Source organism: Melanerpes formicivorus, unplaced genomic scaffold, assembly GCF_026170545.1.
Source record: "Melanerpes formicivorus ecotype bairdi unplaced genomic scaffold, bMelFor1.0.p_v2 SCAF_10, whole genome shotgun sequence".
NCBI classification, from domain to species: Eukaryota; Metazoa; Chordata; class Aves; order Piciformes; family Picidae; genus Melanerpes; species Melanerpes formicivorus.
In genome coordinates, this window is record NW_027142362.1 from 4,376,310 (window position 1) to 4,393,235 (window position 16,926).

The following is a 16,926-nucleotide window of genomic DNA, read 5'->3' on the forward strand; positions in this document are numbered from 1 at the left end:
GTCTAGTGGTGGTGGCTGTGGGAGGTGCTTCAGCAAGATAATGTTTATAATGGTTTCTATTCTTCAATGGCCAAAAAAAGAGTCACTTCATGAAGTGCTTCTATCATTCCAGTAGCTCCAAGTACTCGAGTTGTGAAATACTTAAAGACTGGTGAGGATATTTTGCAGCTGGCAGGAAAATGAGGGCTCTGAAATGTCCTTCAAGTTTTCCTGTACTGTAGAGTAACCTGAACACTCCATCCTTCTCCTTTCTTTTGTCTTTAGATGCTACTGTTCAAACCTGATATAGAATCATAGAATTGTCAGGGTTGGAAGGGACCTCAAGGATCATCCAGTTCTGAGCCCCTTACCAGGGGCAGGGACACCTCACACTAGGTCAGGTTGCTCAGAGCCACGTCCAGCCTGGCCTTGAAAACCTCCAGGGATGGGGCTTCTACCACCTCCCTGGGCAACCTGTTCAGTGTCTCACCATATCTTTATGTATGTGTATATATCCAAACCTTATATCCATATATATAGAGATATCTATTCATAGAATGGTTCAGGATGGAAGGAACCTTAAAGATCATCTAGTTTCAACCTCATGCCTATGAGCAGGGACACCTTCCACTAGACTAGGTCACTCAAAGCCTCATCCAACCTGGCATTGAACACCTCCATGGAGAGGGCATCCACAATTTCCTTGGGCAACCTGCTTCCAGTGTCTCACCACTTCCACTGTAAAGAATTTCTTCCTGATCTCCAGTCTAAATGTTCAAGCTCCAATCTATTCCCTCTTGTTCTATAACTACAAGTCCTTGTAAAAAGTCCCTTCCTGGCTTTCTTGCAGTCCCTTTCAGCTACTGAAAAGCTGCTCTAAGATATCCCTGGAGCCTTCTCTTCTCCAGGCTGAATGAACAGTCCCAACTCTCTCAGCCTGTCCCCATGATAGAGGTTCTCCAGCTCTCTGATCATCTTCATGGCCCTTACTCTGGATCTGCTCCAGCAGTTCAATGTTCCTCTTATGGTCTTTAAGAAACCTCAATGCTCTTTGTGGAAGTGCTGCAGTGATAGGAGGTTGGTTCAAGGAACGTGTCATTGGATGTACTTTATCTTCCAGGAACTGTGACTCTTTCCACCCTCTCTGGTGCCAAGAGAACTGAGTTTCTTAGTCACTGAATACATTCATGCTGCCTGCTCTTTCTCCCAAGCACTACAATTTTGTTGTTACTGCTATGTAATTAGCAGGAAATGCTGTCAATCACTCAAGCAGCTGGTAATAAAATGATCTGGTTTGGGTTTCTAACAGCGCAGTGAAGAATAGAAAAAGGTTTTAGGATGAGGCCAGAGCCAGACATTCCTTTCAATTTGGGTGTGTTTTACAGGAAGTGTTTGCAGGAGATCCCATAACTTCTAGGAAAAAAACAAATGGTAAGACCAGTCCTTGTTGTGGAAGCTGGGTGGTAATGGAAAGCATTTTCTACCAGAGAGGAGCTCCTCATCCTTCCTCTTGCCTTCATCTTCGTGTGGTGGTATTACATGGACTCCTGCATAGCTTAGAGTGCTAACCCCCAACGTGTTACTGCTTGTGTGCCGCCATACCTCCTTCTGTGAACCAGAGCTGAGTGGGGTTTGTGGTGGAAGTGGCTTAGGCTTCCTGTCAATAGTTGCTTATTCAGGCAATAGAGACCATGGTGCCTGAGGACAGAAAGCACCCAATGTTGGAAGTGAATGCTCTGGTTAACACTGAACTGCCCTAATAAAAAATTAACCCAACATGTTCTTTACTGTAGTGCCATTTTCACCCCAAACAATGAACGTAGCAGAGCTGTTATTCCTTAGGTGTTTCCATAGCTGAATGGCACTCTCTCATCCTTTCTATTCTTTGATTTTTTTTTTTTGGCCATTTTGTTGTTAATGTTAATTTTATCTCTTCTTCCTGTGTGCTAAATAAACACCACTACAAACGACCTTGGCTGTTTTGTCCTGTGAAACCTCTCTGCATGGCACAGTCCAGCACCAAGCGTGCTCTGAGCAAGTGCTGGTAACCTAAGCGCTTGCAAAGCTCCTGGAGCCTGGTGCTAAGGCAGTGATACAACTAAATGAGCAATTAACAACCTCACCTAATACCTTGCTTGGCTCTGTGTAGCCAAGTGGTATGTCACGAAGATGTGCCCATAGAGATAAATCATGTTTCTCTTTCAGCACTAACAGGATCCCCTTACTCTGATGGATTTTGTGTTGGCAGTCTGCAGAGATCTCCTTCAAGCTGCCAGGATTAATATCTGTGTAATACTTATAATAGCATCTTGACACTCAATAAAGATTCATCTCTGAGATGATTGATTTGGAAGCCGACAGGGACTTGCTCTGTCAAAGGATGTGGGCTACTAATAACAGATGTCTTCACCTGTACCTATTTCTGTGGAGTTTGTGTTGCTGGCACTGGTTCAAAATAGAAAAGCCACCCCTTGTTCTCCTCAAACCATTTACCTCTTTGCAAATAAACCCTGCTGCAGGACTGGACACAGGGACTGGCTTGGGCTGTGCTGTGGCACATGGATAAATCAGCCATAACAGCACTGGCTTCTGCAGACAGGCCAGGCAAAGGTGTCCATGCTGTGTTTTTAGCATAGGTCCCACTCAGGATGGATCTGTGGGACCCAGGTTGGGCTTGAAGCCAACAGTTTAGGACTGTTCATCATAGGAATCCATGTGTTCATCATGGATATCCATGTGTTCCCACCTATTCCTGTCAGCCAAAGATTCTTAGCTAAATGCTCATTGACTCTGAATCCTCACTTTGCCCTCACCAACTTTTTATCCATCTGCAGGCTAAGCTAATATTAGTTTTGGACCAAATTCTTTCTCACCTTTGAGGGAAGAAAGTAGTGGAGAGAAGAAAGTTATTTTACATATATGTGAGTGTTTCAGTCATGCCTTTGTGGCTAGCATTGGAAGAGATCACTTGGCTCAGTGCAGGGTTAGTGAAATATGGAAGGTATCACCTCAGCTTGCTGTGTGGGTTGGCAGAGAAGCACGTACCATGGTCCTGCTCATTTGGTGGCCTGTGGCTAGGACATTACAGTCTGCAATTGTATTTTCCTATGGGTTAAGAGACTGCTTTGCAGACTCTGTCTTCCCCATCAGAGGGGTTCAGTATGCATGCTGTTAACCTGAAACCTTTTTCTGGCACAACTAATAGCACTGCTGTTAATTTAAAAGGGAAATAAGGTGAAGTTTGGAGACTTATTTTTTTAGACCATGGAAGCCATTCTCATTGTCATCTTTTATGGGTGTTTTGTTTTTAACTTATTTTAAGAAAACAAAACCCATCTCTGCTTGATTCTTCCTAAGATCAAGGAGCTTGGTGTCATGGGCTATATAAAACCAACCCAAATGTACCCCACGCTTGGCAGCTTGCCATTCTGTTTATTTTTGGAGTCTCTCTCCCTGGAGGTTTTATCTGCAGGAGGCTGCAAGACTGCAGCTGAATGACATCCCTCTCTCTCCAGTGGCTTGGGTCAGTGCTTTTATCAGGGGGGATACCTCAGGTGAGGAGCCCCTCATCTTCAGACCAATTTCACAGCCCTACCTTTGGGAACTGGAGTTCTGCAGAGTAAACTGAATTTGTATTTTTTTCTCCCAAATGCTCCCTTGAGTCAATGCTTTCTAGCAAAACTGAGGATGTCTGTAGTCACTGCTGTTAGCTCTCTGCAACAGCTACCTCTGCTCCTCTCCCATGGTCCCTTCCTTTGCATGTGTGTTTTGAGCTTTTGTGGCCACACGTGCAAAGGGAATGTATGCTTCAAGCTGCACATCTGAGTGTGAAGTACCAGGTGGCAACTCAGAAGCACTGTAATGTCCCCATGAGAGAAAATACACTCAGAATTAAGTGAGGTCCTCTGGCAACTCACCCCATTTTAAAGCAGAGGGGGAAGGGGACTCAGCTGGATATTTTGAAGGTAGGATCCATCTCCAGAATTAGGCTCTGGGTTGAGCTTCTGTTAACCTGGGAATAGCAACCTGGAAGAGTTTGCTGGACGTAGGTTATTTTCTTGCTGTGGAGAAACATCCTTTGGTCTTATGAGCCAGCAGTAGTAGCACTTGGTGCCTTTGTTGCAGCTGACCAGCCAGAGCAGTGAGCCAGACCTGGAACAGCTTGGATCCAAGCCTTTCTCAAGCAGAAGGGTTATTCCAAGAGACAAGACCACTGTCATGTTTGCTCTAAAAATAGTTGCCCAAACACCCATTTCCTTTTGCAGTCAGAAGCCTGAGTGGCTGCACATGGTTTTGTTCTGCATGGAGATGTCCATGTGCTGAGTGTCCTTTGCAGATGTGGCTCTCCAGGGGGTTAAGCAGATGTTTGCACCAACCTGAAGTGACCTTAGGTGGGCAGGAATCTTCCAAGATACTCAGCTGAGACAGGGACGCTGGCTGGGAGCAAAAGTTTAGCTGTTGATCTTGTTGTGTAGATGGTAATGGACCATCAAGGAGCTAAACAATTATATTTTACTGCTTTGATGAAAGATTATTTCTACTCCATTTTCTAAAGCTGCCTTGCAGTTGCCTGTTTCATGTGTGACCCCACCTCGAACACTGCATCCAGTTCTGGTGTCCCCAGCAAAATAAGGACACAGCTGTTGGAGTGAGTCCATAGGAAGGCCACAAAAATGATCTAAGGGTTGGAACTCATGGTTTTCAACTTGAATGGATCCAAACTAGAGGAGAGAAGATTTAGATTAGACCTTAGGAAGTAGTTCTTCACCATAAGGGTGGGGAGACAATGGAACAGGTTGTCCACGGAGGTGGTAGAAGTCCCAACCCTGGATGTTTGTAAAGCCAGGCTGGATGTGGCTCTGGGCAACCTAATCTAGTGGAAAGTGTCCCTGCCCTTGGCAGGGGGGTTGGAACTAGATGATCCTTGAGGTCCTTCTCTGATTCTGTAATACCTTTAAACAGGCACAGTAACAAAGGCTGAGAAAGAAGGAAAGATTTCTTGGAGTTGCTCATACTTAGCCTGCACACAATATGCATAACCTTAACTGCAGCATTAGGGGAACAGAATACACCTAAAAAAGTGGCTTTGTTCTAATACCAGCAAAATAAGTTGGCAAAGAGGTGCATTGTCTGTCTAGTTTTGAGGGTTGGACCTGGTAACAGCATTTAGACCTCCTTAGAGGCAATTGCAGTTTTGTTTCCTTAACTAAGCCAAAGCTTCAAAGGTGTGCCACCCTTAAAATCTCTTCCTGAAGTGGTTTGTAGGAGCTTAAAGCTCAAGGTCAGGCTCAGCTTTTCTACTGTACTTGTGCCTTGCCTTTCTCCTTTCAGTTGGAGAAAGAGAATACATTTAGAGGCAAGAGCCACATCCACCTTCCTGACCTCCCATTACAGCTCTCTGAAACCAGAGATTTTTCAGATCTGAATGAGGGAGAGGGTGACCTCTTTCTTGAATGGACCAAACTGGAATGTTTTCATTTCCAATGGGCTTTAAGCCAAGTAAATATTAGTCGATCCAAACGAGTTTTGAAATGAAATTATTCTTATTTGTTGGAGCATTCCAGAGCAGGGCTTTGATCTGTCTGTACTTCCACCAAAGGGATATTGGCAGGCTGGCCTCCCCTTTCTAGCCATTGGGGATGAAAGAGAGGTTATAATAACCACCTTGTGTGGCAGTGATACTGAACAGATGACATTTCTTGAACAATATTAAATGAGTAAAGGTAAACACACTTCAATTAAGATGTTTTTGGAAGTTGAATGCAATGGATCTGTTGGAAGGTCTTCGATGTGGGTTGGAGGAATTTGGCTACGTTTTGCTGATTTCTTTTCCTTAACTCCAGAAACGTTGGAAAGAGAAAGGTTTTGTTCTGTGCTGTTGGAAGAAAACTTAGAGAAAAAAAAAATAGAAATCAAATTAAAATTGGCAGGAGACAATAAAATTGTTAATTACTGAAAAGCAGAGATGTGTGGTGAAGGAAGCCAGTCCTTAGTTAGGGCTTTGCTCTTTTGCTTCTGAGGTCTCAGACCACACCACAGGAACATAATGCAATCAAGAGGGAGCTTGTGACACCTGCAAGCAAACTGAAGCACACAGCAAGTAAGTGGCACATTATCAGCTTCGGTGAAGATACTTGCAGACAACTTAATGTTTCAAGTAAAAGAAGCAAGAATGCTCACTTACCATAGTAAGGATATCTTGTGTTCTCCTTTAGTCTTGAGGAGGAGGTGGCAGGGTGGTGGAGATCATCCCACCATAATGTGCTACTAAAACATAGCTGAAGAGAAGCCTTTTGGATTGCTGTGAGCTGATGATAATTTGTTCTCCCCCAGCAGTGATCTCAAATCCTGTTCTGGGCTGTATCAAGAGTACTGTGGCCAGCAGGGCAAGAGAGGGGATTTTCCCCCTTTGCTCTGCTGAGACCCCACCTCCAATCCTGCCTCCAGCTCTGGTGTCCCCAGCATAAGAAAGACACAGAGCTGTTGGAATGAGTCCAGAGGAGGCCACAAAGCCCCTGGAGCACCTTTGCTACGAGGACAGGCTGAGGGAGCTGGGGGTGTTCAGCCTGGAGAAGAGAAGACTCCGGGGTACCTTAGAGCTGCTTTGCAATTCCTGAAGGGATCCTACAGGAAGGCTGCAAAGGGACTTTTCCTGAGGGTGTCTAGAGACAGGACAAGGAGGAATGGTTTGAACCTGAGGGAGAGCAGGGATCTGAGGAAGTTCTTCAGTATGAGGCTGATGAGTCTCTGGAATAGGCTGCTCAGGGCGACTGTGGCTGCCTCCTCCCTGGGGGTGTTCAAGGTGAGGTTGGATGAGGCATTGAGCAGCTGAGTCTAGTTGAGAGTTGAGTGTCCCTCCCCATGGGCAGGGACCCCTTTCCACTAGATTAGGTTGCCCAGAGGTGTTCCTGCCCCTGACAGGGATGTTGGAGTAGATGATATCTAGGGTCCTTCCAACCTGAGCCATTCCATGATATTGTGACTTGACCGTAGTCAAGGAAAATCAAGTATAAATACAGAGTGGAATAATTTGGTTGGAAAGGAATGCTGGGGGTCATCTGGTCTGACCACCTTCAAAATTAGGTCAGGTATCTGTATAAGAACTTCAGCTATCTTTGTTTTTACAGTCCTGACTTAAACAGAGTCTAGGTTATGTGGAACCTCTGGTGCAGGGGTTTCTCCTGTGTGTTTGCATGATCTTTGTAATACAAAGGAGCTTTCACAAGTGAAATTGCTTTTCCTCAGAGTGTGAGTGGTTTGCATGGAGGGACAGGTGTCTTCTCACACGTGCTCCGTGTGGATTTGCTTTTCTTTCACGGGAGCTGGACTAACTGTACCTGGATTCTGAGTTAAACAAAGGAGAACTCTCCTTTAGCAGACACCACGGTATACAACCAGCCCTATTGATGATCATCCTGCCTTCTAAGTCCATTTAAGTACTTTGTGTGCTCTTGCCTGAAGGGAGGAACAGTTTGAACAAAGACAAACATGAAGAAAACAAAGCACAAAGGGTTTGTAGGTTAAAGCTTCAGCTTTTGGTTGTTGTGAACATCCACTCAGGACTGGATCCCTTTGTTTGAACTGGAATATTCAGTTTTCAGCTCAGCATGGGAACTGGTCATGCTTGAATTTAAAGCTTGATTTAGTTCCTATTTTTGTTTGGGGTTTTTTTTTTGCACCTGTTTTTATTTTAACACTGACGAGTTGCAAGATGTACTTGTGCTAAATGGTTCCTTTCTCCCCAGCTGGAAGTGGTCTGGGCTGATATGATCAGGTGAGATCTTCCTAAGCTGTACATGTGTGACTCTGCAGCCTCTGCAAATGCAAACTGGCCTCTCTGCTCCGTTTATCTTTCTTGGATGCAGGGTTTCCTTTCCTGTCTGTTATGGGACTGACCTCTCCATTTGTTTTTAAGACCGGGGGCTGGTTGTGTACTGCATAGCAAAACCAAACCTTGTTTCTATCCAAACAAAATGCAAGCCTTCCCCTGGTGAGAGGTATCAGACAGGCCAGATCAGAGGAGGAAGCTGTGGTGGGGCATAAAAGGAGCTGAGATGAGGGGGGAGATGTGAGGCAGAGCATGGGAAGCCATGCTAATGCAGCACAGGAGTGTAAGGGAGGGCTTGGGAGGCTGGGGGTTTTTCTGTAGTAGTTGCATTTAACAAAGGGAAGGGATGAGCTGAGGGAGCCTAGGGAGGTTCTGAATGCAGTGACATGCATGTTCCATTGGAGATGCAAATGAGAATTGCATAATCTGCAAAAAAAATAATGAGGCAATAATAATCATAATAAGAAAAATCCTTTCCAGATTTGCAGCCTTAACCATATGCTCAGGGGGGTGGTGGCAGAGAGCTGGCTAATGCAGCTGCAGTGTAAAACTGGGGCATCCAACTGCTTTTGATCTGGATAGGAAAGGGGCAGAAGGTCATGCCACTGTCTGTTGTTCTCAGTCTCTTGTTTATATAATTCCTTGGACAGACAAACGATGTATGGTGAAACCAGATGGGAATGGTTCACTTAGTCCTGTAAGAACTCCAAGCCATCCTTTTGCCTTGCCTTCTCTGCCTCATGGAAAACTGCAGTTGGTGGATATTGCTGCTGTTCTTATCCTTGCAGGTGTATGAATTTCAGGTGTATATAATCAGAGAATGGCTTAGGTTGGAAGGGACCTTAGAGATCACCTGCTCCAACGTCCTCACCATGGGCAAGGATGTCTCTCAACCAGATTCTCTCAAGCAGTTCCTTGTTCCTCTTGAACTGGGGAGCCCAGAACTGGATACAATATTCCAGATGTGATCTAATTAGGGCTGAGTAGAGGGGGGAGAAGGAGCCTCCCTCAACCTGCAGGACTCACTCTTCTTACTGCACCTGAGTATGCTATTGGCCTTCTGGGCCATCAGGGCTTGTGTATTGGGTTTGGCTGAGCTGGAGTTAATTCTCCTCAGAGAATTTATGATGACAGAGGCAATTTTAGGCTGCTATCCCTATTGTGTTAGCTATGGATACTTGGAGGGATGTGTGTATCTGTGTGTGTGTGCATGTGGAAACTGTGTGGAGTCTGTGCTCACATTTGTCAGCCTTGGTCTGATTTCACCATATGAAGCTGATGTTTTGAATGTATCCCTGAGATTTCTGCAGATCTCTTCCCAGAGCTGTGCTCAACCTGTTTCCTAACTGGTTGGCTGGCTGGAATATTAAGAGGCATGCTACAGATAAATTTCCTGTTGGAAGATTAGAATGGGCATCAAGTTGTGTGAAGAGAGTATAGAAGCAGGCAACAGGAACCTGGTAGGTAGAGAGGTTTTCTTTTATATGATGCAAATGCAAACCTAACCTTTCTTTTCTTGTCCTTTTGCCTAGGGTGACTCTGTCATTACAGTGCAGCTGACTGAGGAAGATAAAGTTGAAGAGGATGTAGTGTTTTACTTGGTCTTCACTGGGTCAACTGTCCAACACTGCACAAGCACAAGGAAGATTAATCCTGGGAGTCTGGAGACAATTTCTCCCGGTAAGCAGGTGTCTGTCTTTGTATGCCAGAGTATCAGCCTCTGAGATTTGGGGAAATTGAGTCGACTGAAGTGTAATGTTGTTGGTTGTCTTCTTCCTCATTTATACATTCATGGAAAGTAGAGGGTGTGTTTGGATGATTGCCTTTTAAAGAATCTCTTGCTTGATTTTGCTAGAATTAGATGACTGAGATAGCAGTAACCAAATGGGCAGCTATGGGATTCTGTTGCAGCAAATAGTTTATATACACCTAGGAGAGTAGGGTTAGATTAGAGCTGAGGAAGAAGTTCTTCAGTAGGAGGGTGGTGAGACTCTGGACTAGGCTGCCCAGGGAGGTTGTGGATGCCTCCTTCCTGGGGGCGTTCAAAGCCAGGCGGGATGAGGCTTTAAGCAGCCGAGTCTAGTTCAGAGGTGTTCCTGCCCATGGTGGAGAGGTTGGAGTAGATGATCTCTCAAGGTCCTATCCAACTTGAGCCATTCTATGATTGTATGACATAGCAAAGAATTTACAGAGAAGAGCAAACCCAAGGAAGACACCTTGGCCAGGTTAGAGGTGCTGTTCTCCAAAGGGTGTACAGTCTGGTAAGCCCTGTATTGAGTTCTGCTTAACTCAGTGAGGTTCCTTGCTGTGCTCCTGGTGAAATGCAACCCTTTGCCCTTAAATCCTGTTGGGCAGCCCAGAGCCAGCCCAGAGTTCCTGACACTCTTGCAGTGGCAGGTGATGTGCAGTGCTTGGTGGCATCCCTTGAGTACTGCTGGTGCAGGCAGGGTGGGTGTTCACACGGAAGCCCACCGCTCCTGCGAAGCCTTTGTGCTGGTAATGAGACAAAACAAATCAGCACAGCATTTTCCTCCGGTGACTTCAGGACCGTGGGAATGAGCATGTTCCAGGCTGTGGTCCTTACCATTAACCTTTCTTTCTGACTTGTTGCTATGCAGCACGTTGATACTAGAGTGAGAAGAATGCCTGACATTTTCCCTAGGCACAGTATAGTGTAAGCCATCAAATGTGCTTCTTGGGTTTACCTTTTTCATCCGTCCTGTGAGTATTTTATGAGAGATGCTCATGAAACAAAATTTGGGCTAAGGAGTGGGAATGAGTGGCTAAAAGTCAGCCACTGTATGGGTTTTTTTTTACCCCCACTTCCTTCTCTTTTTGTGCTGTTTGAGTAGCTCAGTTGGCTTGGAAAGAGAAGTCTTTTTACAGTCATTGACGAGCGGGGCCCTGTGCGATCAATTAGACGAGTGCTTGTTTTCTCCCAGAGAAGGGAGAAGGGGAGACTCCTTCCCTGCTTTTGTCTGGCGGGCGTGGGGCTCTGCCAGCCCCTCTTGCAATGACCTCACCTCCCCCTCGGGACCGTGGCTGTGTCGCCAAGAAAGGAACTGAAAAGCTTCAGTGTTCCCTTCCAGCCCATGCGGGAGCCGGCTTACTGGATGGGATTTCCGGGCGGGAGCGATGTTTTCCTATTGCCTCTGGCCCTGACATCCTTGCAGCGGCCCTGGATGCAGCTGCCAGCCGGTACCCAGGGTGATGCTCTGGGCTCTGCCAGCCCAAACATAATGGAGTCACTGGGAAGGGCTCCCTGGAGCTCTTTTTGTGGCTGTTAGTGGGAAATCCAACTCCATTCATGGGTCAGAGAGAAAGGGGGAAGGGGGGTGGGGTGGGGATTGCTCTCGTTTGTTGCTCTAGTTATAATGGGTTTGGTTTGGGTTTTTCTCTTCTCACTGGGTGCAGTTCAGTCTTGTAGAGCAGGATGCCAGGCAGGGATGGGTGCTGTCCCAAAATGCAGCTGTATTTTATACAAGCTTGACAAAGTTTTAATGGGCCCTTTGGAAAATCCTGTTGCTCCCAGAAAGCACTGTCAGGGGCTGCGGTGCCAGGGAAGAGGTGACACCTCAGGTGTAAAGCAGCCGCTTGGCTTTCAGCCTCTTCCATACTCCTACCTCATTTTGGAGAAACCACTTGAGCAAAAAGGACTTTAGGGGGTGCTGATAAGCAAATGGGAAAATCCTCCTGTTGACACTGATGCATTTCTTCAGTGTTGCTTCAGCACTGGCTACTCTGATTTCAATAAAAGCATGACTTATTTCAAGCCAGCTCTTCCTCCTCCTCCTCCTCCCCCTTCCTGAACTCAACAGTGAATCTGTAATCATGTGTTTACACTGTATATTCGGCCAGTTGCCTTGGAGATGGTTGTGGTGACTCAGAGCTGGTGTTATTTGACCTCACTGCAGGATTAGCCATGAACAAGAGGCAGTGTGTGGGAGACCAGCCCTTGTTTAAACATCCAGGCCTGGGCACTTCCCAAGTGCTCTGCAAGGAAACACTTGCAAATAGCTTTTAGCCAAAATCTTGCCCTTCACTTCCAACTTTGAGCATCTTTCTGTTGTCCCTGCAATGCAAGATGTATTGCTCATCCCTGGGAGTACAGATGCCATTCAGAGACAGCTCAGGTGCATGAAAGAAGGGTTGACTCCCTTAAGGGCATAACAAATCTCTCTGCCTACCTGCCTTGAACCTCCTTTGCTTCCCTTCTAGGCATGGAGGCTCTTCCCTCATCCTTGTCCCAAGTCCTCAGTGTCGTATCATAGAATTGTTAAGGTTGGAAGGGACCTCAAAGATCATCTAGTTCCAACCCCCTTTCCATGGGCAGGGACACCTCACACTACAGCAGGTTGCTCACAGCCACATCCAGCCTGGCCTTAAAAACCTCCAGGGATGAAGCTTTCACCACCTCCCTGGGCAACCTGTGCCAGTGTCTCACCACCCTCATGGGGAAAAACTTCTTCCTCACATCCAATCTGAATCTACCCATTTCTATTTTTGTTCCATTCCCCCCAGTCCTATCATTCCCTGGCACCCTAAAAAGTCCCTCACCAACTTTCTTGTAGCCCCCTTCAGATACTGGAAGGCCACAATTAGGTCTCCTCAGAGCCTTCTCTTCAGACTGAATAGTTCCAACTCCCTCAGTCTGTCCTCATAGGACAGGAGCTGCAGCCCTCTAATTATCCTCCTGGCCCTTCTCTGGACACCTTCCAGCACCTCCAGATCCTTCCTGTAATAGAGGCTCCAGAAATGGACACAGTGCTCCAGGTGGGGTCTCACCGGAATGGAGTAGAGAGGGAGAATCACCTCTCTTGCCCTGCTGGCTGTGCTTCTCTTGATGCAGCCCAGGATGTGATTGGCTTTCTGGGCCAATCATCCCCAGGAGACTTCAGACAAAGTCCATCAAGGCCTGAGTTGAAAGAGGTAACCATAATTCTGTTAAAGCTAATGAAACCAGAAACCTTTTTCCATGACTTTGTCAGTAGTTTTGGTGATGTATGGGAGGCATAAAACCCCCAGAAATGATTTGATTACGTTTGCTGCCAAGATGCAATAGAATATTTTAGCAAAGCTTTCAAGGGAAATTACATTTCAAAACCCAAACAACTAAACATCTCAACAGCACTTGATGGTTTTAGAGGAGAAATTAAAGAAAATGGAGCAAAAGTATAAACTGTCAGAACACCTCCTAAATTCTCACTGTGTGTGAAAATTCTTTGTATCCTGACTTCCCCAAATTAAAGCTTACAACTGCAGAGTCAAATGACTGCTGCAATTTGCATAATCACTGGAGCAGTCTGCCTCTTTCTTAGGCTGTCTTTATCATCACCCTTGAACACTGAATGTAGGTCTAGTTAACAGGACTCTTCAAATGTAAGCTTTTATGGCTGCACATAATAAAATGAAGGATTTCTGAGTGTAGATTTGTGGGGGCAGATCTTTTGTTTTTAACCTGAAGATGTGGCCTAATCCGGATTTCACAGCCACTCAGAGGAGAAGATGCTGATGTGCATTTCTGCACTTGCTGGGAAGGATGGGGCAAGGTGACTATCCTGCCCTGCTTGACCATGTTAATACAAGGGAAATCATTTCCCTGTGTAACAAACTGATTCTCATCTGAGCTGATCTGTCATAACTTGAAGTACCAAAGTATGCCATTGGCATAACGAGAATTAGGCAGTGGATGATGTTTTGTGTACTTCCAGCAGCTCTTTTGCCAGCCTTGGGACAAAAGAAGTTACCTTGGCCAACTAAGCTTCTGTTTACCTTGGTGAAAAGGTACCAAGACCTTTGGATCATAAAATCATGGAATGTATTGGGTAGGAAAGACTCTTAAAGGTCCAACCTCACTGCAGTAAGCAGGGATGTTCCCAACTAGGTCAGGTGGCTCAGGGCCCCATCAAGCCTGACCATGAATCTCTCTAGGGATGCCTTCCCTGCAAGACCATAGCATCATCATCATCAACCTCTGTTGCTGGAGCAGCTTTTCCCTTGCTGGCAAAAAACCCCAACAACTACTAATAAAAAGGCTCAAATCATGATCTGTCAAACAAACTGACAAAAGATGTGGGAGACTGTCTTGCAGGAGAACGCTTCCCACAGCAAGCCGATGTGCTGGGAGCTCATCTATTTGTGGGGCACATCTAGTGCAAGCTTCTGTGCATGGTGTTAACAGCTGTATTATTGAGCACACATTTTACTTTGCATTTAAAGACTGGTGTGTAGTATGTGGGAGATGCAGAAGGGCTCAGTAGAGGGCATTGAAAATGAAATTTCCAACAGGGAGAGACAGGCCAGTCGTGTGAGGCCAGAGCTGCAGCAGCTCCCAGTCAAGTAAGTGAGGTTTAAGAAATACCCTGTCTAGAAGATAAGTCACTGAATCAGTAAGTGAGGTTTTTTGTGAGAGAGAATATCCTTTGTGTGCACACTTTCAATGTCTTGTATCACTAAGCCTTTGCTCTCTAATAAATCAATCACTTTTCCCTTCTTGTCTGATCTCAAAAGGGGCAGGACTCCCCTATGGATTTCAGAGGGAAGGAGAAGCAAAATTAGAGGCAGAAAAAGGGCTTGGAGAGAAACTGTCTGCTGATAGCTGGTTGCCAGCGGCTTTCAGAAGGTTAAAACATTCCCCTTAGCTCCAAATGCTTTGACTCACTGGCAGCCTTCTCTCTGAAACTGCTTCTCTGCCTTAGCTTAAGCACAGTCTTCAGCTTTTCCTTACTTCCATAGTTGTCAGGGGTTTGTGTTTGTTTTTTCTTGCTTTCTTCCTTCCTTCTAGTCAAAAAGACAGGCTGAAAATGAATTTCAGTTTGCTTGGAAATACCTTTTATTTCCAAGTTTTGCTGTGAAATCCTTTGCATATGTTGATGCTTCTTCTGTTCTCTTCTTCCACCACAGCCTGCTGTTTTCCCTCTTCATAGAAAAAGCTATGTTTAATGAATTAAAATTTCTTTGTGCTGGTAGCCCAAAAGGGTAAACAAGTTTCATAACAAATGACCACTTGGCAATAGCAGTTGTGGATTTGAAAATAATCTTAATTATGAAACAAAAAAAAAGCCTAAAATAGAATAAATCAGCATAGCCAAGAAGGCTTTTTGCAGTCCATCCTCCTTGCTTAACTTAATTGCTCTGGGCAGTGTAATTAAAAGGAAGTGATGCCAGTTCTAGATGACATCAGTCACAGGAAAAAGTGATTGAATCTATGTTAAAATGATTTAAGATGTAATGTGTGAGGTCTTGCACTTACAGATTCTTTTTAGGCACACAAAGGACCTTAACAGTCTAAAGACTTCTTTCCACACTCTTCATATTAACAGTTGAGGGTTTAAAAAGCCAAACAAAGGCTTCTGTCTCTTGCTGGTACCATGCCTATGTATTTCATAAGGTTTCCTGTGTTGCAAGAGTGACTACAATAACTCTGTAGCATTTCAGATGTGAACCCTGATTGGCAAAATCAGAATTCAGGATTTCTGAAGCACTTTTAGGATGGCCACAGCAGATCCCTTGGCTTCCCTGACCATGAACCACCAGATCGCATCATCTCTTGGATGAGATTCACTGCATTTGTTGTCTGACTTTCCTGTCCTACATAAATCTCTTGATAAAGACCCCTTTCAACCCATGGAGGATGCAGTTACCACTGGGGTCCTTGGTCACCTACCAGGCAAACCCAAACACATGCTTCCAGCAGGGCTGTAAATAGCTGCCCAGGCTGGGGGCCCATTGTTTGATAGCTCAAATGTGAATTCTGAAAATAGGAGGTTAGGACAGGATTTCCACTTGTAGAGGGGCAGGAAATGAAATCATGTTGTACTAAAGCTCTGTTTAGGGGTGTTTTGTCTCCATGTATACCTTGTTTAATCAGAAAGTCTGATGAGTTTTGCTGCTGCCCTTTTAACCATATCCCAGACCAAAGAGACAGGTACCAAGTGGATGGACAAGTCTAAGGCTGTGCACCAGCTAATGACCTACAGCTCCATCGTCTTTTCTCCTGCTCATTGTTTTGCATCATCATCATGTAGAGGCAGCAGTGTTGTCATCCTGATGCATCTTATCTCTTCAGGCATAAGTACAGAGAGATCAGAACCCCTTGTTTTCTTTTTTGGTTATGATGTTCCTGTGTCTTCCCCACATTAAGTGTCCCAGTAAGGAATTCTTCAGTTCAGGAGCTGTTGCCATTTAAAATAGTTTTCCAAGTGTGGTTGTATCTGAAGATGAGGAATTCTCTTTCTCACAGCAGAGGCAGCATTGCACCCATCTCTGCACAGCCTGAAATAGTTTCTCAGTTTCTCTATTTTTCCTGCAGTATGTTGGCACTTCTCAGGACAGCTCCAAGCAGTGAATTGGTTCCAAGCTAAAGTAACTGAAGAGCAGAAGGAGAGATGGGGTAAAATGCAATGGGGGGAAGACCAGAGGGAGTGGGCTGTTTGACTTTTATCACAGCAGCATGCAACTGACTTAGTTTCATACTGTGGCAAACAAAAAGTATGAAGAGGAGAAGCCTGGCCAGGCACTGTGGAGTTACTGTGTGCAGTCTGAGATGCCAGCAAGGTAGAAATTCTACGCTGCTGCGTGTGTCAGAAGAGTTAAATTTGGGCTGGGGTGCTGCTGGGTGATAACCAGTGTGGCAACGCTCAGTATTTCATCATTTGCTTTTGATTGCTATTTTGGCCAAAGGGGCTGACTTCTGGAGCAGACTGAAGGCAGTCAGGAGGGCTGCTGGGTGGTGCAGTGAACCTGATCACCTTGTAGAGCACAGAGATTTCTCATCCCTTCTGCAGGTGCCCTCTTCTGTGTGATTTTTTTTTTTCACTTCCTTGTGTTTGCAGCCTGCCAAAATGCAAACCTTTCTAAATGGGCTATAAATAGGCTCATCACCCTTCCTGACACACCCAGCTAGATTTTGCCTTTTTAATGAGTCAGGCATTATTCTCTTCCACTTCTGGGGAAGGTATATGAGGGAGTTACAGCAGTTGATAGTTGAACGCTCTGACCCTTGCAAAGTGTGTGACTTGGTGCTTAACCCGTGTTAGGAGAAAGCCCTGCTGTCCTCCAGCTGGAGCAAAACCAGAGATAATCCAAGACCAAGAGTGTCTGTTCTGGCACTGCCTGGA

The 16,926-nt window shown here is 45.4% G+C and overlaps 1 protein-coding gene across 9 annotated transcripts in view; it reads left to right on the forward strand.

Moving 5' to 3' along the window:
* AKAP13 (A-kinase anchoring protein 13) overlaps positions 1–16,926 on the forward strand; it is a 243,460-nt gene that overhangs the window by 78,274 nt on the left and 148,260 nt on the right. For all 9 annotated transcript variants that reach the window (XM_068143379.1, XM_068143382.1, XM_068143384.1 and 6 more), the window contains one exon: positions 9,340–9,487. In XM_068143379.1, the coding sequence (XP_067999480.1) occupies positions 9,340–9,487 (148 nt within the window). The remainder of the gene's footprint in view (positions 1–9,339; positions 9,488–16,926) is intronic.